The sequence below is a fragment of the Alternaria arbusti genome (genome assembly GCF_024043155.1).
Source record: "Alternaria arbusti strain BMP 1465 chromosome Unknown scaffold_15, whole genome shotgun sequence".
Taxonomy (NCBI): domain Eukaryota; kingdom Fungi; phylum Ascomycota; class Dothideomycetes; order Pleosporales; family Pleosporaceae; genus Alternaria; species Alternaria arbusti.
This window is the reverse complement of record NW_026249955.1, coordinates 463,673-489,972: the sequence shown is the minus strand read 5'-3', so window position 1 is coordinate 489,972 and position 26,300 is coordinate 463,673. Positions and strand designations below refer to the sequence as shown.

General features: G+C 53.0%; 9 protein-coding genes and 1 non-coding gene across 10 annotated transcripts; 4 read left to right on the top strand and 6 right to left on the bottom strand.

The window, feature by feature from the left end:
- Positions 1-3,587: 3,587 nt before the first annotated feature.
- Positions 3,588-4,823, bottom strand: J4E86_009019 (uncharacterized protein; the record flags this gene model as incomplete). The annotated part of the gene is made up of 1 exon (XM_051449526.1): positions 3,588-4,823. The coding sequence occupies one exon, from the start codon at positions 4,821-4,823 to the stop codon at positions 3,588-3,590; it is 1,236 nt and encodes a 411-aa protein (XP_051299380.1).
- Positions 4,824-9,885: 5,062 nt separating this feature from the next.
- On the top strand, positions 9,886-11,709 carry J4E86_009018 (uncharacterized protein; the record flags this gene model as incomplete). Its single annotated transcript, XM_051449525.1, has 1 exon — positions 9,886-11,709. The coding sequence occupies one exon, from the start codon at positions 9,886-9,888 to the stop codon at positions 11,707-11,709; it is 1,824 nt and encodes a 607-aa protein (XP_051299379.1).
- Positions 11,710-12,085: 376 nt separating this feature from the next.
- J4E86_009017 (uncharacterized protein) lies at positions 12,086-13,739 on the bottom strand (the record flags this gene model as incomplete). Its single annotated transcript, XM_051449524.1, has 5 exons — positions 12,086-12,637; positions 12,779-12,828; positions 12,883-13,484; positions 13,532-13,632; positions 13,680-13,739. 5 exons carry the CDS (start codon positions 13,737-13,739, stop codon positions 12,086-12,088), a joined length of 1,365 nt encoding a protein of 454 aa, XP_051299378.1.
- Positions 13,740-14,042: 303 nt separating this feature from the next.
- On the top strand, positions 14,043-14,582 carry J4E86_009016 (uncharacterized protein; the record flags this gene model as incomplete). Its single annotated transcript, XM_051449523.1, has 2 exons — positions 14,043-14,475; positions 14,530-14,582. The coding sequence occupies 2 exons, from the start codon at positions 14,043-14,045 to the stop codon at positions 14,580-14,582; spliced, it is 486 nt and encodes a 161-aa protein (XP_051299377.1).
- A 337-nt stretch (positions 14,583-14,919) lies between these two features.
- Positions 14,920-15,799, bottom strand: J4E86_009015 (uncharacterized protein; the record flags this gene model as incomplete). The annotated part of the gene is made up of 3 exons (XM_051449522.1): positions 14,920-15,415; positions 15,511-15,644; positions 15,704-15,799. 3 exons carry the CDS (start codon positions 15,797-15,799, stop codon positions 14,920-14,922), a joined length of 726 nt encoding a protein of 241 aa, XP_051299376.1.
- A 2,030-nt stretch (positions 15,800-17,829) lies between these two features.
- J4E86_009014 (uncharacterized protein) lies at positions 17,830-19,176 on the top strand (the record flags this gene model as incomplete). Its single annotated transcript, XM_051449521.1, has 1 exon — positions 17,830-19,176. The coding sequence occupies one exon, from the start codon at positions 17,830-17,832 to the stop codon at positions 19,174-19,176; it is 1,347 nt and encodes a 448-aa protein (XP_051299375.1).
- Positions 19,177-19,422: 246 nt separating this feature from the next.
- Positions 19,423-19,518, top strand: J4E86_009013. Its single transcript has one exon. It is a non-coding gene; the product is annotated as a tRNA-Val (tRNA).
- Positions 19,519-20,068: 550 nt separating this feature from the next.
- On the bottom strand, positions 20,069-21,118 carry J4E86_009012 (uncharacterized protein; the record flags this gene model as incomplete). Its single annotated transcript, XM_051449520.1, has 3 exons — positions 20,069-20,420; positions 20,476-20,784; positions 20,850-21,118. 3 exons carry the CDS (start codon positions 21,116-21,118, stop codon positions 20,069-20,071), a joined length of 930 nt encoding a protein of 309 aa, XP_051299374.1.
- A 647-nt stretch (positions 21,119-21,765) lies between these two features.
- Positions 21,766-23,553, bottom strand: J4E86_009011 (uncharacterized protein; the record flags this gene model as incomplete). The annotated part of the gene is made up of 1 exon (XM_051449519.1): positions 21,766-23,553. The coding sequence occupies one exon, from the start codon at positions 23,551-23,553 to the stop codon at positions 21,766-21,768; it is 1,788 nt and encodes a 595-aa protein (XP_051299373.1).
- A 569-nt stretch (positions 23,554-24,122) lies between these two features.
- On the bottom strand, positions 24,123-26,100 carry J4E86_009010 (uncharacterized protein; the record flags this gene model as incomplete). The annotated part of the gene is made up of 2 exons (XM_051449518.1): positions 24,123-25,735; positions 25,788-26,100. The coding sequence occupies 2 exons, from the start codon at positions 26,098-26,100 to the stop codon at positions 24,123-24,125; spliced, it is 1,926 nt and encodes a 641-aa protein (XP_051299372.1).
- Positions 26,101-26,300: the final 200 nt, after the last annotated feature.

The following is a 26,300-nucleotide window of genomic DNA, read 5'->3' as shown; positions in this document are numbered from 1 at the left end:
GACGCATAGTAAGCCTATACAATGGAGGGGTTGTTTGGTATGGACAAAGGACTATTTTGACAGTGCCTTGCGGCAGGGTGATGGGAATGGAATGGGTGTTGGAGGGGTAGTGGATGCATGGAGGGGTGGTGTTGCGGGCGCTTATGCGCAGTGAGGGATTGGTGACGCTGGCGAGGGCACGTGGGAGTTGGGAGGGATATCGCTGTCCTGGTCTGGCGGAAGGTTGCGCTTCGGATCGAGATTGTTTTGGTGTTGCTACGTTGGCCGTGGGGGGTACTTCGCGGTGTACCTGCCAGGTTGACAGTCGTCCTTGGAAAGCACGTTTGCGACTTAAGGTTACATCATACCTGCCTTGTCACCTGCCCATAGACCAGCGGCTAGTGTTTCTCAGTGCAAGTGCCGCTGAAGAAATAATGCGCGTATGCACACGCCTATCCGAGTCTGCCTCCCAGCACGCATTTCTCCGGCATTTCTCAAAAGAACCCCAATCACGCAGAGGATACAGCGCTTAATGGGCCATTTCGCAGCCCGAAGCCACCCACCAGCAAACCGAAAAGCGCAGCTGACCACACCCACGATGCATATAGCCAGATCGCTCATTCGTCAATGTAACGAGAACAGAACGCCAGAGGGAGCGGTATAGACGTGGCATGTCTCTGGGTCAAACTTTTCGACCCCTCTACACCCCTCACCGTGAACGTACTGTACCACACAAGCGACGCATCGGCCAGCTCCGATCATGGTAGCCAGAAACTTGCCAACAGCCACGATCTCGATGCTTGCACGGCATGAATGATCTCGCATTGACCGATGTATGACGATAGACGATCTTGTGACCACTCGTCCATCTACCCGCCATTACGATGCCCATGTTCCGCTCCGGCACCGTGACGCGGTAGGTGAAAAGAAAACCTTGGAAGTAGGCGAAACAGTGACATAGGCAAAGGCGGTTCACGCGGAGTGGCAGCGGGGTACAAAAGTGGATAAGCAGGAGGGGGAGAGGAACTGGACGGGTGGGTCTAGGCGGGGTTTAGTCTGGCATTCGTCATATGCCGCGGCTTGCCTGATGTACTCGCTTCGCTTGCTGCTTGGGTGTGCTTGGGTGCGAAGGGACGTGGAATAGGGGACCGGTTCATGCACGATGGCACCGGCCACGTGTTTTGAAACACCGTAGTCGCTCGCCGATGGGCATGGCCTGTGTGTGTATATGTCACGCTTCTGCATGAACTGCTGGTAGGTTTGACGATAGCGATAGTGTAGGCATCAGGTGTTCTGCGAGGCATGCACATGCACCCCGGATTCGCGTTTTCGCGACCCATTGCATTGACGCGATTGGGACTTTCAGGCAAAGTGCTCGCCCATAGTGATGTGATGGGCTTGCCTGTTTAGCGGAATGATGTCGTATAGTTGCGACGGAACGCGATCCGGCGCGACGGAGAAAGGTCCAGAAGCAGACATGTTTGCTGGGACGCAAAGGTCATCTGGAAAGCGATCGCATGTGCTACGCCGGAGTAGAACAATGCTATTCGTTCGTTGGAGCGATTCACACAAACGATCCAAGTACCACACTCATTCAGCCGTGGAAAGCACTGAGCACAAAAGAAGAAAGATGCGATGCCGCACCCAATCAATACGGCGCACCCCAACAGCGCTCACTCAGCTCGTGACACCCACCAAAACCGAAAAGCTAAATGACGGTAACTTAGCAGAGACTGTTGTGGAAGCCGATAGCCCTGGTTCTAGCCAACAGATCCCGTGGAACCCTTCCTGCCCCAACCTCGCGTCTTTTGTCATACACGGAGTACTAGCCACCCACCATCCTTCCCTTCCATCCGAGCCTCCCGACGACGGGCAGTGTCTCTGTGCCTGTCGATCCCAAAACGCGATATGATGCCAATCCTGCAACTCTATCAAAACTGTTGCCTAATCACCCCATGTCAGGGTGCCCTTGCGCAACGTTGACTCGTGTTATAACCGGGGATCAAGGCAGAGTGTGCCTATCAAAGGAGTTCCCGTGCCCAGGGATAACGCGACGCCTCTTAATCTTGAAATGGGAAGGGACGCGTGCGCTAAGCTTCGGGATGGGGTGGCATGGAACTTTATGAGGAAGGCGAGGCAGGGAAGGAGGCTGATAACGTTGAGCCGCATATGTGGCCGCTATTAAGGGGTGGTTTACTGTGTTGTGATGGCCGCGAGAGACCCTGGATGGAGGGACGGTAGGTAGATTCGCTGTAATGTCATCGTTGCATGCGATGCGCGCGAGCTGTAGGTACTGTGCGACGGCCATCCCAAAGCCCTGGGCCTTACCACCCACAACGCATTCGTAAATAGCACTTTGTGCACTCATGTCTAACCCAACCATTCCTCCACGCAAACGTGAGCAATGCCCTATTTCTCTTCCCGGCCCGGATCGATATCAAGATAGCAAACCGCTGTCGTTCCACTCTACCAATCTTGAGGGCCAGCGCCAGGCGGCACGAACTCATCTGCAGGCCGTCGGATTGGATAGGTGGCAATCCTTCCCGCCTTCACACGCCACGTTTAAGGCCATGGGGGTCGCGGAAAAAGTAAACATCACGACCTTGCCTCTTTGACGCAACCTGCAGCAGGCTTCCATGCACAGCGCTTCTTCTATGGTAAGGCTGAGGACAGCCCGAAACAGCCAATGAAGTTGGCCATGTGCATGCGCAAGCGCCCGTTGGCTGCAACAAGGCACCATCGTGCGTGATGATTCACTAAAAGGACTGTGATGAGTCTGCGACTCACAGTGCGACAGCGCCTCCTGGGAGCCTGGGAACGTGGCAACCCAGGCAGAAGAGGGTGTGTGAAAGCATGTGAAATTCAGGTGTTGCAGACGCAAAAGCATGTGTCCGAGACTGATCTGAGGTGTTCGATAGGGTTACTTGTGTCTCAGATTGCCCATGTGTGGCTGGCATGCAGGGGTCGCAGCTTTTGGAGATCGCCGCCGTTGGTAACTTTGATAATGGCTGTGTAGGAGAATGCGACGCATGCGGGTTTGATAGGCGGACAGGGCTTGTGAGTCACGGAAGAAGCAGTTGCACGAGGACATGGGAAGTAGATGGTTCGATAATAAGTAATAAAATTTGTAGATAGCAATAGAGTGGTAAGTGGGTATAGCTAGTTTTGACCGTGAGGTACCGATCTTTCTGATAGAGATGTTCCGTAGAGAATCTCTCAAATCTAGTGGACTAACCCAGAAGACAAAGTGTAGTGGTATCCCAGTACCCCCAGAGTAACAACCTGAACACCATGCGTGCCCGAAACCCAAACAGCAAATAACGATAGTAGGCTAGAAAAACAATACAAGAGTAAGAAGGGGGATATCATAGTAGAAAGCAGACTTTTTCCTGTGACCCGCCCAATGCGTGAGAAAACCCGGTAGTGTTGTACATTGTTGTGAACGTGCAAAGCGAATAAGATGCAGCAAGATTAACAATTACGAAATGCAAGAAAGGGTATCTCGCGGTAACATCAAATAATGCGCAAAGCAATGACGATAAGGGAAAGGGTATACCGAGACAGAAAACGCCAGCGCCAAAGCGTCGAGGTATGAAAGGTAAGAGATCCTAAGCAGATGGGTATCGTAGGATGTCCTCGCAGTTGGCATCGAAGCGCATGGACCAGAGACGCATTCCGGTCATGAGCTTCTCGGTCTTCTCTAGTTCTCGGTCGCGACCGAAGATGGATTCGACAAACTCCTTGCCGCTGTTCTTGCCCATGGAAACAGGCTTCTCTTTGCCGCTCTCCTTCTTAGCGGCCTTCCACATGTAGTCCTCGCAGACCTTGAGGAGCTTGGCGAAGCGGACCCAGAGGCGTTCGCCACTCTCGAGGAAGTCTTCGACCATTTCGTGGTTCTCCTTCTTGCGGATCTTGGGCATGGTCTCGTCGGCCCTCTTGACTTTGCCGGCGAGTTGGATGAGCAGGAGCCAGAGCTCGCCTGCCATCTCGGCGAGGGGGGTTGCAGGGCCGTAGTGGAAGACAGTCCAGTCGTAGATCCACTTGCCGAGGGAGTTGGCGTCGAAGACGGATCCTAGGAGCATGATGGGTTCTTCTGTGGGGTCCCAGTTCTTGTACGAGTAGCCGGCGGGAATGCCAGCGCGGCGCGCATCTTCTTCGGTGGCCTTGGGGCTGGTCTTGGGGGCAGCTGCTGGAGCGGGCTTCTTGGGGGAGGCGGCTGGCTGTCGGCTGGTTGCTGCGGAGGCGCGTCGTGGACGGCTGCTGGCCTTTGGCTCTGGATCATAAATAGGGACCTGATCGTAGTAATATTGATCAGCATCCCTCCCGTACATGTCGTGGCGCGCATACTGTTCGTATGGCGGTGGTGGATAGTCGTAGACGTCGTAATCGCGCTCGTAGCCGTATCCTTGGTCGTCGAAGACAACTTTGGTGTAGACGTGACGTGCCGACTGCGACGGTCGACGCTTCCTCTCGCGATTGCTGCGCTTGAGAGGCGGGACGTCTGTGTCGCGGCGTTGCCGACTTGGAATATTGTAACCGAAATAACTTACATATTCAGGGGTGCCTCTCGGCGTCGCGTATGTGCGCGGGTCTGCAGCGCCATACTGAGGCATGGCCCCTCCACGAGGTGTGGGTGCGTACGAGTAGTTGGACGGTACGGCGTGCGATGCCCGTCGAGAGTGGGCCGCAACCTTGGGACTCGCTCGTGGGGTCGCCATCTGGGGCGCGTGTCGTGGCGAGTAGTAGGCGTTGCCGGGGCCGGGCGACATGGGCGGTGTCGTGCGGAAGTGGTCGTAGGGCATGTTGTAGCCCGGGGGTGGCGTGGGATACTGTTGTGTGTACATGTTGGTGGTTATGTCGCTGGGTGCGGCTCAATGGATGGCGGCAGTGAGGTTCGTGTGCGGGATCGATGGGGAAGGAGCCCAGGCCGGTGCCTGCTTCACCTGGGGATGTGCAAACCGAAGGCGGGTCTTCGTGGGCGTTGGTAGTGGGCGGATGTGAATGGGGGTGCAGCGACTGAGGAGAGAGAAAGGGAAATCCGGCTCTGTCTACTGCACATTGGGTGTAGGATCGTTTAGTTGCTAGAGGGTGCCAGAAGGATCCAGGGTGGAGGATCCTAATCGAGTGTAGACGTTGACGTCTGGTGCTTGGTAATATGTGGTGATGATGCTCGAGTGCGCAAACGAGGAAGCGACGGCGGGCTGCGCCTGCTTTTGAGACGAGCCTCTTTCGCTCTTTCCGCGCGCGGACCACTATGGATGCCCATCCACCCTAACGCCGCCCCCTGTCGGCGCCATGCATGCACTACCACAGCCCAAGGGACCCCGGCTGTTAGCAGTCCCTCATCTACGGGTCAGATTGACCATGGCACCATGCTGTGCCTCCTGCCCATATTGCCCACGAGTATTCTGGGAAGCTAGCCCCGAACCCTACACTGTCCAAGCCGCTCTCTGACTCTTCTCTGCAGTCGAAACGGACGCCTTCTACAGTATACACCATGTGTTGACTCCCCGTTGATGCCTAACGAGCATTGCGCCCAGCCTGTTTTATATTTGTTCTGTTTTGGGTGTGTAATATTGGAAACATCATGTTGCTAGCTATATACCCGTAATCCTGGACACCCTCAGAGATGCCCCTTCGAGCGTGGCTAGCGTAAGCAGCGCAACTCTGTACCTCCCTTCATTTGCTGTCCTACATGCAGTGCAGCATCGTATTCGATCCAGCTGTCACCGTTTTCAGCGTGTTTCGTTTGCTGCCGAACGCTCTTCAAACGGCCCTCCTTGCAGCCAACAAAGCTCCACCACACCCTTTCACCCTCCAGATGCGTCGTTGGGCAGGACTCGCGGCTCGCTGCAGCGCGGATGCAAAAACACGGCCCATTCTGCCTGTGCTTCTCTGGCTGCGAGCACCTGCTGGCACCGGCGCAGCTCCTCCCACATGGTCGTCGTACGCAGCCAATCCTGCCGTGACCGACCAGCTACCGAGCGACATATAGCTCGAGTTGATCTCCAGACATCTACCCAGCGTCGCCTTCAGCTCGCGACCATTTCCTAAACGTACCCATTGGTAAACTACCTTTTGCCTAGTACCAACGCTACAAGGCCCATCGTCGCGGCACACGGCTGGTAGGTTTTGGCTGGAGTCCTTCCCTCCGAAACAGCGGAAGGTCCACCATTCAACGTCGTCCCGCGTCGCTTGGGGCCGATTATCACTGCTAGGGAGGCCCTGTCCACTGCTCAGAGCCGCACTCTATTGCTCGGATCCCTTCTCGAACTTCCCTCTGCTCATGTACCTAAGCTAATTTCCCGCCCGTGAAAATTTTCTCGAATGTCTCACAGCCTCTCCAACTCGCTGGCCTGGGGCGCGCAGCTGTTTACCGCTACTTCGTTGTCTGCAGTCGTCTTCCAAGGCATATGGTACTGTCGATGTCGGGCCCACTCGCGGCTGCATAGCGCTCCAGCGGCGCCGTTTTGATTCGATCAAAAGCGTCAACAACAAAGTAAATGGTCGCGGTTACATGGTTTGATCTCCCCGCTCGCACCTACTACGGCTCGATAAAGCAAGTTCGCAGCGCAAGTACCTCGCTCTTCCAATTTGACTGGCTCCGGCGGAACGCCTGTATCCGTGCTGTGCATGAAGCCTGCGCCTTGGACGCATACAGCCTGGTATCTCCCGTCAACACGCTCCTTGTAATCTCTCGGCACACAGTTCTCATTTGTATTTTGACCCCGATACTCGGTCCTTATTGGACTACATCGGGCCTTGTCCTTGGGGCTCATCGGGTTGCGTTCCTACCGAGCTTTCCCACAATACTTTCTGGAAGTGTCAAAATTCCCAGTACCCACTTTGCTATCAGACAACTCACCTTGCGTAATCCTTCGCACCCACCAACATCATGCGTTGCTATGACTCCCCATGACCTGCAGAACTGTTTTCTCCGCACCCGCATGCTACTATCGTCATGGACTGATTTCAGAATGAGGCTTTCTCACCAAGTGGACCAGCGAGATACGAAGCGCCGTCGATTCTACACCGTATTCCCACCTGTCTCCAAGACGACCACTAGGATAAGACAAACGCGGCGGTATGGAAGCAACTGCGACACCCGCGAGTACTAACCACAATGGCTATGACGCATCGCTCAGGTTTGCGCAGCCCTATCGCATGCAGTTTCATGTCTGCAGCGCTGCGGATTCGCCAGGCATTGCAGGCAACCATGTTAGTCTGCCACGACGCAAGCTGAGCACCGCTGTCGACGACATGCGAGCGCTCTAGCTGCATGACGCACCTCCTAGAATAAATTCCTCGAGCCCAACGATTCGCTCGTGTATTGCAAATTCAATACACCGTAATTGCGAGTATCCGCAGACTCGACGATGTGTGGCGGTGCACATGCTTGGCATGGACGCTCCGAGTCACATGCGCACAACGATTCGCGTTGCAGGGGTGTGGCAAGCGAAACGTTGAATTCCCCTGTGGCGGAATGTCGCCTCAACATCACGGACGTCGGACGAATTATCACAAGCAACGCGCAATACACTTTCTCATTGATCACTCTAGGGGTCCGGACGCGTTCGCGATGGGGCTTGTCAGATGGCAAACATCACCATCGCCTTGGTCCGCTTCGTCTTACATTTCGTAGCCATCGATCGGCCAGGTCACCGCCGGCGGCCTTACTGCGTCTCCGATTTGACCGCTTCCGTCAAACAATAGCGAACAATTGAAACACTTAGCGACTCTCGCCACACGGACGATGCCTCTTTCGACGAAACAGCTCGAGGCGATCATGCGAGCAATCCAGCTCTCTATCCTGTGAACACTGTTGATATATTCGCCACACATTTCCATTGCAATAGACTCCGCGCTTCCGCAGCCGCCCGCTCATCGAAAAAGCACCACTTCAGCGGTGAGTCATGGTATAGGGAAGAAGCCTGTCCGTTTAGCGAGCCACATGGAAACCAGGCTTCTCCCAGCAGCGCGCTGCATTGACGAGCAGTTTAGACAGGTGGACTTTGTCCTGCGTCATAGCTTTCGCCCACCGCCATATTTGCTTTCAAGCAAGGTTGAAGCATGAATAGTGCATGAGGCTCCGCGAGAGTGACAGGCCAACCCCGACGTCGTCCGTTCGCTGTGTGCGTCGTTCAGGCAACGCGTACGAGCTCCGATCAGCGTGTTGAGGTATCGATAATTTTTTCGTCAATCGTCGGTGAGAGGGGTCCTGCGTCTCCGCCTTCCGCTTCGCTGCTATCGTGAGGCGGAAGATCCAGTTTCATGCGTTTGCTTTTGCCCTATCGTGGTAGGCGTCGCTGTGATATCGGAGGACGATTTGCGTAACCTCCAATCGCTACACGGAACTGCTATTGCGCCACCCCGGGACCACGATTCCCGTGACCGTCTTGCCGATGCTTGAGACGCGTATAACGGTCTTGCTTCCTTTTGCGGCTGCCGGGCGGGTGGAAAAGGGACAGTGCTTCAGCTCTACCGTGCCTGCTGCCTAGAGAGACTATCTCAACGACATCGACTGCGGATGACGAGGCTTGCGTCGATCGACGTACGATCGGATAGGCTAGACGAAACGGTTAGTCAACTCGACCATACACTCGAACGATCTTCACGGATATTAGGTATGCCGCATGCATGTCTACCGTCGAAAAGAGCCGCGGAAGGGGTGTTGAGTTGCCACGAAAAGCACCCATAGACTACTCCTAGTGTTTGGTACCTGAGGCTCTGCACAGGTACTTGCTGCGCCGATGGCAGACCGTTCCGAGGGGTAATCGGTACCGGAAGTCAGCTCAAGGTGTTTATCCGATGTTGACATGGGAGCTTGTGCTTCAAGTTGATGTACCCGCCCGGTATACGGGCCTTTAGGGAGGGGTTAGAGTTGTCGCGTGAGGGGATTGACTTGCGCTTATGTACTGCATCGCGAGGCTAGATGCGACCTCCGATTATTGGTGGTGTAGCAAGCTCTTTGCTTGTTGCTTCACTTTTGTATCCAGGTATTCTGTGTTTGAAAATTTTCTTCCTGCTTACTTTCTGACCGCTTAGGTAGATCTTCACGACCAAGAAGAAAGGATTTCGTCTCGTTACAGGCATGCAGGCTTCCTTCGAACATTGGTGTATGCCAATGGTATTCCTTGCTGATGCATCATTCAGCCTTATCAAGCTCGTTGAGCTTGCGATCCATCCTGGCTATGTCTCACATCTGATTTCGACGTCTCAGAGTCCGTCTTCTGGCCGGGGAATCTGTGCTCAGCTACTTTCGCTGAGGCAGCGCAACAGCGTAGTATCGCATCTGCTCTGGTACCGATGCTCTCTCATATAGGAAGTCAACTAAGTGAATGCAGAAATACTGCCTAACTTCCCACATAAACCGTCTTCTTTGCGTCAAATGTCACTTGATACTTCTGCTGGGTTGCTCTGTCGTCTAGATTCCCGCCGCTATACAGCTCTCACGCACTCTCACAAGTCATCTAAGGGCAGCAGTCGAGTACCATTGGAAAAGAAGGAGGGGTACGGCTACTGCGTACTGTGCTTATTTACGTATACAAACCTGGGGAATATTGGCAGCCGCAACATTATTCTGGAATCGGGTTGGCTGGGTGAATTTGGGAGTGCCCAAAACTCTGAGATGTCTGTAATGGTGCAGCTTCGTTACCATTGCTGTGAGAACCAACACTACTCAGATACGTCGAGGCTGTGCCTGCCTATTAGTATTCACATTGCCGGATCGAGCTTAGTACATTGCCTCATTGGAGGACTCTCACGTGAGGGCGGGGTAACCTCAGGCTACTTCCAAGGCTGAACCTCTAGGATGCCACCAGACCTGACTGTACACAATTCATACTGCAGTTCTCTCAGCCCACTTCCTCGCTTCTCTCTCGATAATCCGGCATGTGAGAAGTCGCGATGTCGTGCCGCTCCGAAAGCGACGAGTACAAGTCAGCCTTGACTGACCGATTCACTGATCTGAAGGATCCAAAGCTATTCGACTTTCAAACCGCCGAAGTCTTCAGGCACCAACCACTGCAAGACCCCAGTACGGAACTTCGCTATCTTTACCTGCTTCCAAAGACACATAATGTCAACCACGATGGACAGACCATCGTCCGCTGTCAGCTTCACTCAGATGCTGAAGAACAAGCGCCCCGCTACATCGGCTTATCTTACACATGGGGGGACCCTGAGCTTCGTCGTCCAATCCTTGTCGGCGACAAGATCTTTCATGCTACTGTCAATCTTGCCATCGCCTTGGAGCATCTGCAAGAAGAGATAAAGACAATAACTTTCTGGATTGACGCCATCTGTATCGACCAAAGTAACCTGGGCGAGAAGAGCATACAGGTTCAGCGAATGGGCAATATCTTCGCGTCTGCCACTCTTGTCATTGCTTGGCTTGGACCTGCAGCAGATGAGAGCGATTTGGCACTACGAGAACTAATGCGCTACACCGATAACTATACGGATTCTCATGGAAAGCTCAAAGACATATTCGGCGAAGGGTGTACAGCTCTACCCATTGAATCAATCAACGCTTTTTTCGATCGCCCATGGTTCAAGCGCGTGTGGGTCGGCCAAGAAGTTGCCCTAAACAAACACGTTATTTTCGTCTGTGGCCAGCTCGATGTTCAGCGAGAAGAATTACTTACATGCGACACGACGTTCACAGTTTCCAGAGCTTTATTGGAAGGAACAGGAACCAAGACACACACACGTAACGCTAGACTTAACGCCATAACATCTCTTCCTTTACGCGACTTCCTACTTCACGTTAATGCCGCTCTTCACTTGTCTTTCGGTAAAAACCTCGAGTCCTCCGATCCAAGAGACTTCATCTACAGTTCATTGGGGAGACTCAGTAGCCTTGGAGATGGCGTGATTGAAGTTGATTACAGCAAACGAGTCGAGGACGTATATACGGAATTTGCTGTAGCTGTGATTCGGGTTGGAATGATTCACTGGCTGAGCTACAATTGGCGTCCCTCAGTGAACTACGAGGATCTTCCATCGTGGGTTCCCGATTGGTCTAATACAGAACCATGTCGCGATCCTCATGACGTGGAGGCGCTTGAGTACAATATTGTGGAGGTTTGCGAAATCGAAAGAGGCTGCAAAGCTCTGAAGATCTCCGCTCGATGCATTACTCAAATCAGTAGCATTATTCGCAGCTCAAAGTCCGAGCAAGAGTCATTTTCTTTCGATCTGTCAACTTCCGCGATCGTTACCCAGCAAGAAGAAGCGAGGGTTAGATTATCTTTGGACACGATCCGACAAGCGCTTGACGACAAAGAGCGATGGGACCATGAGGATGTGGAAGAAGCTGTATTTGATCTCTCGAATGGTATGTCAATGTTCAGGGCTCTCAACTACGATAGAGAGACCTGGGAAGGCGATTTGTACAAGTCATACGAAGTTTTCCGGGATCTTGAGAATCTGCCCAGCGATATGACAGACCTGAGACAATGGGCAAGAGATACTAGCCGTGATTATCTCAAAGCTCTCCAGGAGCCAAACATCGATAATTTCTTCGTGACCGCTGCAGATATTGTCGGTACAAGTCGGGATGAGATACAGCCTGGTGACTGGGTATGCGAACTTGGAGGTGTTAGGGGTGCATGGATCCTTCGGGAGGTAGACGGGGGCTTTTATCGTATCGTTAGTTTCGCTAATGTCTTTCCCTGCGGAGATGTTGAGAACAGCGATGCGCCGGTCGAGACCATCACTATCATATAATAGGATAGACCACGAACATGGGGAATGAGATCCCTAATATCATATGTCATCTTACGTACAAAACGGACGCCTTGCACATCCCTCGGTAGCTCCCAAGACCCACCTTCAACTTTCCCTACAGGACCAAAACAACAAGTCTGTACATGCTGAACTTGAGATTACTATGCTATGAAGCACCTCAATCGCATGTCATAGACACAATCCAACGGTGTCAAGCACTATTCTCGTTGTATTACTAGCTAGTACGGTATTCTGATATGAAAACGTCCCAAGCCCTTTCCTCCCCTTCCCAGTGATGCCATCCTCCAATCCTAGTATAAAACCGTCCCAAGCCCTTCCCTATCCGATGATGACTACTCTCATAACCCTCATCTTCTCACGGCACGTAATCCTTGTCTCCTTCATCATGGTGACTTCCCTCAGCCGATTCGGGTGTGTTGGTTTCGGGGGTCTCACATGAACCGCTCGTCTCCGGCGTGCTGTCTGAATGCTTCAGCATCCGAGTCTTCTCGCGTGCCATCTGTTTCCTCGCAGTGTCACGGTACGGTGGCTGTAGGTGTTCAGGAAGAGCTCCCTTCTTCGTAGGGATTTCTTGTGCGACCCCTTGGATCTCCCCAGCGACTCCATAATCGTTCACCTGCGGGTGAAGAGCAGCAATATGGCCCATCATGTCGTCGAGTTCCACCTCCTTCTTTATAAGGTTGAGTAGCTCCTGCCGCTTGGGGTCGTGCTCTGAGATGTTGTCGACTTGGTGATTGATGAAGTAGGTGAATTTGGCGAGGTCTTTCTGTAGCGTCGCGGTGTGAGCGTATGTCCATTTTGGAGGCGGAAGTTGATCAGTTGACTGCTCGATTGACTGTTCGGGTGACTGTGGAGCCATTGTGCGGAAGCTCTTCGGAAAGTCCTGGACGCAGCGGTCACTCGTTCCCTAGTGCCTCTGTTCCTCGTCAACAAAGGTCCTGACAAGAGACATCCACGCCTCAGAGGATAGACGCGGAAGAGGTCTGTCCACGCCAACCTAGGAAAAAACTGAACACCCTGGAGCCTACGTTGACGTTGGGCCACCTACTTTGCAGGTCTTTATCTTGGTGTAGTCTGCAGGCCTGTTCAGTTTTTTTCCTGTATGAGGTGTGTCCACACGACAGAAGCCTCGGCAAGCTCAAGTTGACGGACCTGCCTGAGTACCATATCCTCCTCTTGGAGCGAAGCCTCGTCCGCCGCCTCTTGTGGGTCCTTGTGGCTGACGAACAGGTTTCTCTTGTGTGTTTGGTGTAGATGGGCGACTGATACCAGATTCTTTCTTCTGTATGAATACGGAGCCGGGCTTTGGGGTGTAGGTAGGATCGAAGAGTTGGCGCGCAGGAGCTACATGTGCTGTACGGGCGGGCGACTGCTCGTTGCTCGATCTAGGCTGGCTGTCCCTTCCACCGCGTCCTCGTCCTTTCCCTCGGGCAGCTTTGTTGGGGGAGTTGCTGCGCGAGTCCTCTGCAGCGGAAGCAGCTGGTGAGCCGAAGATGCGCTCTCGTGCTTCTGCGTACTTGCGCTCCTTCTCTGCTCGTTCCTTCTGTGCACGTGCTTTGCGCTCTTCGAAGTCTGCCGCTGCTTTCTTCCGTCGCTCCTCTTCACTATCGTCGTCGTCGAGGCTCATGCCTGCCATATTGCGGGAGAGAACTTGAGGAGTGGGCTTGCGTGCAAGCATCGTGACTTTCGGCTTGAAGGTTGCTGCGACGGGCGCGGGGTGGACTTCAGGGTACCATTGAGGCTCTGGGTTTTCGCTGTTCCAGTCAGGTCGCGTCGCGAATAATGAGAAATAGCAACCTACGCCGCCTGCCAAAGCTGTTTGTTGAGCTCAGCGTGTTGAGCTTTGAGTTGCGCTTTCGTAAGCTTCTTTGGTTGCTCTTCTACGGGCTTCTCATCTTCTTTCTATACATTGTGAGCGCGTTGCTGTCAAAGAAGAGGGGCATATGTACGTCGGCGAGTGATTCCCAGTCGTCCTCCCAAGCATCGGCGGGTGTGTTCTTTGGCGCCATGATCTCTATGAGTGGGTGCTCTGCCTGGCGATAGTAGAGGAGGTGTTGATTCAAAAGCTTGAGTCGCGTGGAGGAGTGATCAGTTCCAAGGTATAATGTCGCCAATATTTCGAGAGTCCCCACCTTGACCCCTGCGGCGGGCCGCGATTAGCTCCTCCACCGCTATGTCATTCACTGTTGCCTTCCACCGCGACGAACCACACGCGTCGCAAACCCTTTCACCGCCGCTATCGCCCTGGAAATACCCCGGCAAATTCCCTTCAACATGTCAGGTAAGCCTACACTGCACGCCATCCACCCACCATGTCCAACAAACGACCGCGCATCCAGCTAACCCACACCTCAGACCGCGACGGCGACTCCACCATGCAATCGTCCCCCGCCAATGTTGCTTCGGACGATGAAATGTTCCCCGACGAAGCTCTTCCAAACCCAGCCACACCGCTCAACGCCAATCTCGCAGGCGTAAACGAGATATCACCACCAAACTCACAATCCACAACTCGCGAGACTCTCGGCGTCAATTCCAACGGAAAGCGACCACTGTCGGGCGGTATGGCGCAAGCAGCGACGAGTAACGGTGCGGGTGGGAGTGGGACACATCAGGATGCTGAGACAGGTTACCAGTGGAGTAAGCAGGAGGATCAGCCGGGCTATGAGTGGAAGAACACGAGGGCGAGGGAGGAGGAGGCTAGGGCGCTGGACAACATTGCCGACAAGGGCTCTATGATCAGATGTCAGTGGCTGGTAACCGATTATGGAGAGGAGAAGTATGCTAACAGATATGTAGTGCGATACGGTGACCCGCTCGATGCTAGCATACCCTCGAAGACGAAGCGCTGAAGGCGGTCTATAAGCATGCTCGAGGAGCACTGAAACATACACGCGAAGACTATGGTCACGACGGGGGCTGCGCAAAGAACATGGTATCATGGTTGCAAGTTGCGCGTGACACTCTGGGTATCCGACGTTACGAGCTATACAGACATGCGCAATGCAACGACTTCATGCAATGAGATGACTGGTGGGCTTAGACAGCTTCAACATATCTCAGGAAGAATACAACATATTCAAGTCCATTCCTCGATAGGTCTTGTGTCAAATCGTACTTCCAGTCTTTCGTCCCGAACGCCGTCCCATGCAGTGATATATTCCCATTCAGACGTGACAAGTCCAACTCTCAATCGCTCTCATTCCCATCCTCGTCATCGTCATCATCCTTATTGTCCTCCTTCTCCTCCAGCGGATCCTCCGTCAACTCCTCCCCAACAACCTCCTCCTCAATCTCGTCGTCTTCAACCTCTTCATCCTCCACATCCTGTGTCTCATCCCCCTCTTCTTCTGTAACCTCTCCATCTCCAGCATCTCCACTCTCCCTTCTAACCCTCTTCGTCGCTCTCTCGCCATCATCTGCACCCTCCATGACCACATCCCCGTTTGCCGCTGACTTGGCCGGTGGGGAGGTAGCTGCATCGGTGGAAGCAGTAGTGCCTTTCTTCTCCTCGCGCACCTTCTTCCTGTACGTGTTTCGCTTATCGGCTTGTATCGACGTGAACTTTGTGACTTCGGCTTCGAGGCGGGGTAGCATAAAGGAGAATTCTAGGTCTGTCATTGCGTCGAAGACGTCTTTCGGCATGACGGTTTTCTTGCCGCTGGCGAGGGCTTTTTCGGCGGCGCTGCATGGTTGTTAGTAAATGTCCATCTATGGCAACTCGCGCATGCCATTGGCGCGGAAGTCTTCTGGCGCCAGGAGAGAGAGGGGAAATCGTACGTTGAAGTGATGTAGTTAACAAACACAGTTGCGCTCTTGCTCATAGCAAGTAGCGCATCTTTTTGTATTTGGGTGTTGGGTGGTAGGACGCCTTTTGCCAGGCGCTGGACTATAGACTTTGGCAGGTTCAGGTCCTATGATCGCGTCATTAGTACTAGTCTTTTCCAATTGATCTCAGTCGCATGCGACGTACCTCAACACCCAAGCTCTCCTCTCTGGGTACTGATCTGGGTGGTGCGGGACTCTCTTCGTTTGACACCGCCGATACATTGCTCTTCCTAGGCGGCATTGTGTCGTGTGATGCTGTATGTGAGGATCTGAAGACGACGTCGTTCGAAAGATAGCGAGTATGCGATTGCGGGGTGGCTATCTTGGGAGTGGTGAGCGTGAAGGTGCGATGCGATCGTGGATAGTTTTAGTGGACCCTGACGCGTGAGCACGCGTTGAGGTCTGGGCGCGACTACCGAAAGACGACTGGAGGCATATATGCGTCACCAGAACCACCAATATCATATACTTGGAGCAATCTGTGACATGAAATAGGGCTCGATGTTATGCCCCTGAGCTACAACAAAAGTAGCACACGAATCAAGCTTGCGCAAGAATTACACTTTTGTGAGTTTAGGTACTCCAAATTTCGCAACACCTGGTAGGCGCACACAAGTTCTGTACGGAGCAAAGGCTACCGAATTCTATTTACAATTTTGCTGGAAACTTCATTGATTGAGTGACGTTCTTCACGCATCAATATCAGGGCCAGACATCAGTTGGTGCGCATCATTTCTACCTCGACGCGGCCAGGTATGCCCAGGCGATGTTGGCATCAACACCACAGACGCTGAGGATGAATCGCATTTAAATCGATGCAGTCTAGTTTGTATCTTCGAACTGTCTTCTCATCAACACCAACCTTCGATTACTAGAATTACGTATTCTCAGTGACGCTTTCTCATTTCCCTCAAGTTTCTTGTAACTAAATAAGGTTTGGAAGCAGCGTCAAACACAAAGCTAGATGAGAACAAGGTAGTAGCAGGATTTTGCGATTCTAAAGACCAAGGCAATTGGTGTAATGTCAGCCGCATGTTCAGATGGCACGATGGCTCCCAAGGTCCTGTCCCTTATCGATACCTCGCCACGTGCGGCTCTAGTGCGATCTGAACACCCCACTAAACCCGTGGCTAAAGCCCAGAGTGGTCCTTCCTCCACATCTACACCAACGCTACGCCGTCGCCAGATTCAGCTCACAACATTCCTTTAATGTTCGCCAGAGGCGCACTTCCCGTGTTTACGCCAGGACGCCGTTATCGTGGCACGAGGCGAAGCGGGCAACAAACCCGCCTCCGGAGAAGTGAGCAGCTGGATTCTCGTTCTCCCCGAGCAGCACAGGCAAATCGGTCCGCCAATCGTCGTCTTGTGGAGGCCAAGAGCCATTCGAGCGTACCCAATCTCGAAGCGAGCACCTACCGCGGCGCCGTTGCTGGATGTGGCACGCCTCGAGAAACCCCGCCCATTCTGTGCTTCTCTCCAAACTTTTGACCTTGATCCCTCATAACAGCCGGTGCAATATGCGTCGCTAACAGATCGCTTGATCTCCAGATTTTGGATCGCGGAGTACATGTGGAGACAACCATTCCTCTGCTACCATGTCGAAGGTTCTTCTACAGATGCTAGCGGGGCGGATCTGGGGTATCAGCGTGGCTGAATCCAGACTACCAGCCAAGACAACATGGCCTGCTTGGCTGCATCCCGCTGTCCAGCACTCTGCGGAAGAATGGCTGCACAGAGCTCTTGGGTATTCGGGCCTGTAAAAGTGATGCGGCGTAAGTTGGACAATTCGTGGACGATCGATATGATCAGGATAGGGATGAAACGGGTAGCTTGGTTCACGATTACGCCTACCACGAACATCCCTTCCATCTAGGGTTTGACAGCGCAGCCCTAACAACGTATGCGCATACATTATGCCTTCAACCCAAAGGCTTCAAGGTACATCCTTGGCAACCAGATGACGTTCGAAATGGCAAGGTACGCGCGAAGCCAACGGTAAGCAACATATAGGCCCAATATCCTCATGCACTCAGCCTCCCTTTCTCGGGCGGATTGCACCTTTCACCTTCCGTTATCACTATCGCAGTTGCATGCCCAGCAAATCCTCTCATCCTTGGCATACCTCCTACCCCGGCAAACGTTCTCCTAGTGTGGACTGCACCGATAACCGCGTGCCTGGAACCTGAGCGAATCGTCCACACCCACCCATCCGCTATTAAGCCCTGCGAGGTCCCTGCATTGCTGATCATCCCTTCTTCTCCCCCAGCAAAAATGACGGTGCCAGCTTTGAGGGTTATTATCGATGGCGATAGCAGCAAGACGTATAGGAGCGGAGAAAAGGTCACTGGAAAGATATGTTTGGCAGTAGAAGAGCAGGAAGACATTGAGTCGCTGAAGGTAGTTTTTGCGGGTAGTTGTGTCACCAAGACATCCAGACCTCTACATGTGAACTCGAAAACCCACCCATCTGCACAAAGGCATGAATACGAGGAGAAGATACGGCTCTTCAACCGTGAGAAAGAGTTAGTTTCCTGTCGCAATCTTGGACCGCGGAAGTATTCATGGGACTTTGAATTTGTCTTTCCAGCGTCGACCGAACCCCAAATGAAGGGCATGGTACGCGGCTGCAACTATCTTCGCGAGCCACATCCACTTCCGCCATCCTTCCAGCTGAAGACCAGTGGGCCAGGCGGTGCGGCACAAATATCATACTTCGTCCAGGCCAGACTCATTCTCAGTGGCTCGACAGAGACCAAGAGGTGTAAACATATACTACGATACCATCCAAGAACGTTAGCGGACGTACCACGAAGGGCGCAGGTCAAATCTTCTGTGCTCCACGGCCAAGTCTGGAAACCGAACAAAGAGAAGGATGGATCTCGAGTCAAGAAAGTCTTCTCCGGCGTCTCTATGAACTCAACGCCGCGGATCGTTCCCACGCTGAACCACCCCGGAAAGGTTTGCCCAGGACAGCATATGCCGTTGTCACTCAGCCTACTCAACGCGCGCGACCCCGCCAACCATGCCGAACGGGAATGCATCATCGACTCGCTGACGGTGACAATCTCAACATACTCAACGACAAAGTGTGGAAACACCGTAACGGATCCCGAGGACGTCGTATCTAAGCATATCACCTGCATATCGCGTACTGGTATGAACAGACCAATACCGTTCAACAAAACGACGACGTTAACGTCAAACTTCCGTCTCATCGATGACACAGAGTGCGTGCCAACCTTCAGGACATACACAATAACCCGGCGCTACGCACTTGCTATATCCATCGGCATCAAATACAACGATCAGCACTTCACCATCCGTTCCAACACACCCCTCGAAATTCTACCTCGCATACCCCGCGAACGCCTACCACCCCTGGAAGACAGAGAGGACTTCGAACAGCTACCAGAGTACACACCCAGAGAGCCGTCGCGAGAATTTGCACCAGATTACGAATCTCTATACGCGCTGTCGCGAACGCCATCCAGTTCGCACTCAAACCCATTGTCCTTGGCGGGGTCAAGAAGTTCAAGTCTCTTCTCAGGGGGCTCAGCACCAAGTTCTGCAGTGTCGACACCGGGTATGGAAATCGAGCAGCCTGTTTATCGTTTATAAGTGTTGGAATGTAGCTCGTTGTCGCGATGTGGAGTTGGTGGGGCTAGGTCAGTTTTGATAGGACGCCATGTTGACGTTTGCCGAAAATTTTCCCCTCCGCGTTCGCACCCCCATATTACCTGTATGGATACCTTTACCTCATAGATTTACTGCCCTTCTTGAGCAGAAATGAAGCTGTTGCTACCGTCGTGCGACCAAGATTTCGGGGTCTTGGATTTTCCAAAATCTCATTCTTGCATCAAACAAGGCTCGTTGGTGTAGTTGGTTATCACGTCAGTCTAACAAGAGCTTCACAGCTCGTTAGGACACTGAAGGTCCGGAGTTCAAACCTCCGATGAGTCAAGCTCGTCGGCGCTCGTAGGAGTGCATCGAACATTTTTTGTTTTTGGTGGTGCTGGGCATCTTTTTGCCTCTACAACCGTAATTTTTGGCTAAGAACATGTATTTCACTCCTAATGGGCATACTGCAAGTACAACAAGAACCACGAGAGTCTCTCTTTTACCTAACTTTTGCATAAGATGCCAGGCTTGAACTGGCATCAGTCCAAAGATTTGACTTCGTGGCTGGATGAATGCAGCAGGTACAATGCACACAACGATAGTCTATCTTTTACCTGGCTCTCAGGCAAGCTATGTACGTTTCTGTGGAAATAGGTCCTTATTGTGTAGTTTCTGAGCCGACTGATAGTCCAGGTGAGCAAATGGTCAAGAAACATGTTCGCAGCAATATCAGGCCGCACAATACATTGAAGAACGAACCGGCCGTGACCTTTCCGTTTGGAAAAGCAATGCGTCTATACTCTATATGCGTACACATCCTATTACCGATATGTACCAACATTTCTCGCACCGTCTATTTTCACCACATACACACCCCTTGGACGCAATGCACTTAAGCCTTGACACCGCACTTAAGATCAAACTTAGTCTTGCGGTCCGCAGTCATAGCACCCCAAGTAGTCTCATCAGCGACCTTTCCGTTATCACCAATGGAAGCAGGCTTCCACGGCTCGTCGAAAGCCTCAAAGTAGAAGCCGTTGAAGCCCCAGTCAAGCAGCGCGCAGAAACCGGTTTGGTAGAAGTGCTTTGCGTTGTCGAGTCCGCCCTTGGCCTCATCGTAGTCGGTGCCAACGGCCGTGGGCCAACCAGTCTCGCCAGTCCAGATCTCGGGGGCCTTCTCGCGGCCGCCGGCCATTTTCTCGATGTGTGCGGTGGCTTGGAACATGTCGTCGAGGTAGACGTGGCTGCGGCGAAGTTAGTTTACAATTCTTTGCTTGGGTGTAGAGTAGGGATGCATACGTAGCGTTATCGCGGCTGGCGCCCTGCCAGAAGGCAAAAGCGTTGACCATGATGATGTCGGCGGTGCCGATGATGGCATCACCGGTTCCGTCGGCGAACTTGTTCCACGAGTCTGCTGTGCCGACCTTGATGCCGGAGGGGAGCTTGGACTTGACCGTCTTGATCTTGCCGGCGAGCTCCTCGCCGGTGAAGTTGCCGCGGTAGAGCGTCTCGGAGCCGACGGTCACGGCGTAGATGGTGTCGGCGTATTGCTGGGCTACGTCCGTGATAGCCTTAAGGTCCTTGTTGAAGGACTCCTCGACGTCGGGCCTGGGGTGTCACATGTTAGTATACTTGATCGTGATAGTTGAGGTTTGGGGAGGGTTGAAGCGTACCAGATACCCAGAACGACCTTGAAGCCTGCTGACTTCGCGGCCGGAAGAGCGGTCTTAGCCATGTCGCAGTCCGAGGCAGAGTAACCACGGACAATGGTCGAGCCAGAGTTATCCTTGATAGCCTTGAGGTCGGCAGAGTAGTCTGCCTGCGTCTTGCATTCTCCGCTTCCCATCTTCGTTCCAAGAGCCCATCCCATCTTTCCCTTCTCAGCAGCCGAGACAACTGCGGGAGCAGCTGCAAGCGCAGCGGCGACGATCGAGAAACGCATCTTCGATTATAGTAGCAATGTAGTAGGTGGTGCGAAAGTTGCAAAACGGGCGGATCTATGCAGGATGGAAGAGTTCGACTGAGGCCCGTAATCTGAACAGCAAAAGAACGAGTGTAGGTATTTTACTCTCCAACCGAAGAAAGAATGACTGTGACGTAGAGTCGTGGGGAGATTGGTTAAAGAGAGATGAAGAGGGAAAAGAAAGGTCTTGGTGCCTGGGGTTGGAAGGGGATGATTCAAGGGGGCCGCGCATCCACGCGCTAGGCTCGTGTGTGTTCCTGGTTTAGAAACATCGGCCGCGGTCAGGTACACCAATCATGGCGTGCGCCGCCACATGCTTGACATGCTTGAAGAGTGGGGCTGCGGAGTTGCGGCATGGGCTCTATGGGCGTCGAGAACATTGAGGGCGTAATGTGCGTAGGGGGTTTGGGTGTTGTGCAAGATGGAGGGCGAAGTGTACGCTGATTGTAGTTGGCGATGGCCTTTGTTTTTTCTCGCCTATTCTAACGTCGCGTTCGCGTCTTGTTGCGAGGGTTCACGCAATTTCGCCGATCACAGCATGTGTCTTCCATGGATGTTGCGGGCATGTATGGGACTAATACGACAACAAACTTCCTCCATCACATTCAGAGTTACATACGCGTCACCTAACCCCTGGATAGCCGAAAGGGATGCGCTTCAGTGTTCAACACAAAGTCATCCAAGCTAATCAAGTCCGTATCGGCAAAGCACAGGTAAAAGTACTTGAGCGTCTCGGCCATCCAGAAACTCTCCATGTAATCCTCCTTCTTCGACCCAACCACTGTAACGTCCAAGATCGCAGCATTCGCAAGCTCGGTATCCGTTGCACTGGATACGGCTTCGAACATCTGCCATGCTGTCTCGCGCCAGATAGGATCGCCTGTGATACGCCATAGTATGAAGACTGATTCAATGGCCTCGGGACGCAGGATGTAACGGGGATCTTTGGCAGTGGTGAAGCCTTTGGGTAGATGGGGTTTGTGTTGTGGTCGTGCTGCTGCATCTACAGCATAGCGCTCTTCGTCCCAAGCGCAGGGTTTGCGATGATCGGAGTTAGGACATAGAACCATGTTGTACCTTTCTGGCATAATACCAGTGGGAAATGCCTTGTAAGCATATGCGCAGCCGCGGGCAAGCTTCGCTCCAGTATCGAGGTACTCGTCGTTATCGAACAGGCGCCCGCCAAGCGCAAAAAGACCACCAATAAAGCAAGACAGATGCTCGCTTTCAGGGTCGAGACTAGGACCATCCGCGTGAACGTCCACATTACCAGAAATCAGAATGTCCTCCTTCCCTGGTATCATAGGTGCGAAGAACAAGTTGTTCATCGCTGTATCCATAAAAGCGCGTGACATGGCCTCATATTTGCTCGAGCTGGGTTCCTTCGAACCAAGCAGAGCGTGCGCCTTTGGCAGGTACTCATACAGGGAGTCTGCATTCCCGCCTATCGTGAACTGATACCCAGAGACGACGTCCTTCGCGCTCATGTGTACCATCATGGGCCACATGCCCGGCAGCTTCGTCGCATTTTGACTCTCCGCAAAGACATCCATCAGATTCGACACGGCGGCATAGTACTTGTCGTCTCCGGTAATCTGGCTCAGCCTGCTGAACTCGAGCGTAATGGTACCAGGACTAGCACTGACCACTTGGTTCTCAACTATCAAACCAGTGCCTTGCTTCGCGTTTTCGAAGTTGATGAAGTCGACAGGCATGCCATTCTCGGTGTTGAAAGCGCCATACAACAGGTCGCCCACTTCAATCGCTTTCACCTTCAGCACTTCGTGTCCGCTCAAGTCGTACGCAGCAAGGAGCCCGCCCAGATACCGTATGCACGTCTCGAACGTATTGACTGTTGGTGCCGTAGACTTGCCGAAATCGATCGTCGCTACTGCTTCGACAGCTTCGTAGAATTCATCTCGCATGCCGAGCATCCAGAGTGTGTCTAGTGAATCCACCAAGGTCGCAGCCCAGCCAGAGAACTGGTCGACGTATTCGCCGCTTATAGGCTTTAGAGCATCCTTCATCCATGCTTTGCTCCTGTAGCTTGCCCAGCTCTTCTCGAACACTCTCTTCACGTATCGTCGTCTCCCTTCTTGTATGGTATGTACATCGTGCGGGTCGGGTTTGAACTTGTGTTGTATGCGAGGACGACCCGTGAAAGGCGGAGGAAGTTTCGGGCTTTGTGGTGGTGGGAAGGTGAAGTTCACAGAACTCCAATCGAAGCTACTCGGCGTCGCAACGATATGCGGAATCTGAGATGGATCGTTCATGTAGCGCGCCAACGCGGCGGTGGACCCATGATCGTGTACGGCATAGCGCGACGGGAAGGCTTCGTTTTTAGGAAGGAAATAGTATATCCAGCAGAGGATGGAGACGCTGAGGACGACGTGTCGAGTGCGCACGCGTGGCATTGCTGATGCGCGCTCAAGGAAGGCGTCTAGAAGCTAAGGGAATATACATAGACGCTTTCCATGGCCAGACGCGATGGGCGAGATGCGCGGGGGAAGGGCCGATGCGATTGCATATTGCGCAACGTGTTACGTGTCTAGAAGAGTGCTGTGCGGACGGTTTCTGATACGACACTTGCATGCCTTGGCCGCGGCTGATGATGATCGCCGAGGATGAACCATGCAAGGGCGATCTCACCATCCCAATGAGGGAATAACAGGAGTTGTGTTGCAGCATACACAGTGCCACGTTTTGACAAGTAGACATTACACGAGGCAATGTGTATCTCTACATTCATATGTAGTACTTGGTCAAGCATATTGGCAAGATGCGAGAAATCCAGCCATCCTAGTGTCACCACTACGCATGTAAGCACAATCACGAGAAAGAAGCAAAGGAGCATATTCAGAATATCGTGGATCTTGTATTAACTAATGATAATAGGAGAGGGGTATACAATGCTGATGCCATGCGTCAAAATGCACCTTCAACTTTTCGACCGTAAAAACGCTACAACAAAACACACAAACATCTATTTCCTGCTACTCGCCCGGCTGTTCGTTCTCGGCCTGGTAACAAAGCTTTCCCTTGTGTTGACGCGGTCGATATCGAACGGATTGGGGTTGAAGTCGAGATCCCTCACGGTTCTCCGACTTCTTGTTGAGCGGCCAGTCTGAACCTTCTTGAGACCCTCGCCATCGGTCTCCTTCTCAGCCTTCATCTCCTCGAACTTGGGTGCGGACTCTTCCTCGTGAGCCTCCTCCTCAACTTCCTCTTGCGGTGTGAGAGTGTTGGCGCGCGAAGTGTCCTCTGATTCGACACCCTGGACTTGTCGTGCGGCCTTTGCGGCTTGCTGGTTGCGAATGCGCTCCATGAAGGCCTCGGATTGCGCGGCGTACTTGCACTTCTCGCGGATGGTCTTGCCGTACTTGTAGAACAGGAAGGGAAGCGGGAGACAGGCGACAGCGAGGAAGGCGGGTACGGATGAAGCCCAGTGGATGCCAAGGCCCTTGTACATCTGCGAGGTGAAGAGAGGGAAAGCAGCACCGAAGATGGAACGGATGATACCGTTACCGGCCAGGACGGATGCAGCGAAGATGGTGTACGAGTCGATGAGGTAGTTCATGATAGACAAGAAGATCAACACCATGCCGAAACCGAATGGAATGGAAGCGACGACGCTGGCGGCCCATGGCAGATCAGGGGAGTTGGTCCAGGCGAACCAGAACAGACCAATGGGGAGTGCGATACCGCCGATGATGCACATGGGAAGACGTGCCTCTGGAGCTGCGAATCCGCGGCCGGACTCGTTGACCTTCTTCATGTACATCTTGTTGTCGATCGTAATGACGTATGTGATAGCGAGCAAGACTCCAATAGCGACGGCGACGAAAGGCAGACCACTAATACCCTCGTTCCAACCACGGCCGATACGGTAGACAATGGGGAAAGCGCCGAAGAGCATGTAAAGGATACCGTAGATGATGGCGTGGTAGAGAGAAAGGAGCAGAACGATGGGCTCGCAGAAGAGCAGGATCCAGGGACGCTTGAGACCAGTTGCGAAAGCCTCTCCAAGCGAAACCTTGCCTTGGTCAATATCAGTGCGGGAGCGGTAGACCTTTCCAGACAGCTTCGAGAGCTTCTCGGCTCGTTTCCTGAGCAGAACGGGAGCATATGTCTCAGGGACGAGGAAGGAGGTGACGACGAGAATGACACCAGCCCAGATAGCCATGAGTCCGTTGACCCATCTCCAACCTTCAGTCATGCCCAAGAAGCCACCAATAATCGGACCGAGGACGGGACCCATAAACGGCGCAGCGGAGAAGATTGACATGGCCAGACCGCGCTCGTTTGCGGAGAAGAGATCGGCAATGACACCTCCAGCGTTGGTAAGAGGACTGGAACCGAAAGCGGCAGCAAAGAATCGGAGGATGAGCAGGCCGTAGATGGTGGGCGCACCGGCGGCACCGGCGTTGAATGCCATGAAAGCAGTGTATGTTCCGACGAAGACAATTTGGCGACCGTACAATTCCGAGAAGGGAGCCCAGAGCAGAGGTCCGAGGGCGAATCCGAGAACGAAGAGCGATACACCGAGTGTGACGATTTCCTGGCTGACGCTGAACTCGGCCATGATTTGTTGAATGCCTAGCAGATGTTAGATATTGCCCCATATTCTATTGGTTCGCGCAATACATACCTCCAGAGAAAGCCGATGAACAAAATGATACGACGAGAACCGAGTTGGCGACCGCAATGGCCATGATCCACTTCTTCGTCTTGGGCCAGGTCATTGGATTCCTGGGGTCGTTGTCGATCCACTCCACAACGTAGGGATCCTCTTCTGTTCCCTCGCCCTCATAGTCGTAGTTGATGATCTCCTTGGTCACAACACCCTGATCCGTGATCATCTTCCAATGCGAGATGCCTTCTCTTCCAGACTCGACATCCATATTGCTTCCGCTACTGCTGTTCGCCGCAGAGCGGTCGGCGACCTGTTGGTCCTTCTCCATTGTGATAATGCGATCGATTCGATGTGTCGGCTTCGTAGAATGTTCAGTGATATTCGTCGAAAGGACAAAACGGAAACGACGTAGGGACAAAGCCCAGGTATATTAAAAGGATATCTAAGGGAATAAAATAGACGAAAAGTAACCTCGGAGTAGGAAAGCAGGGAGATCACCGCGGGAGACGCTACATATAAAGAACCACA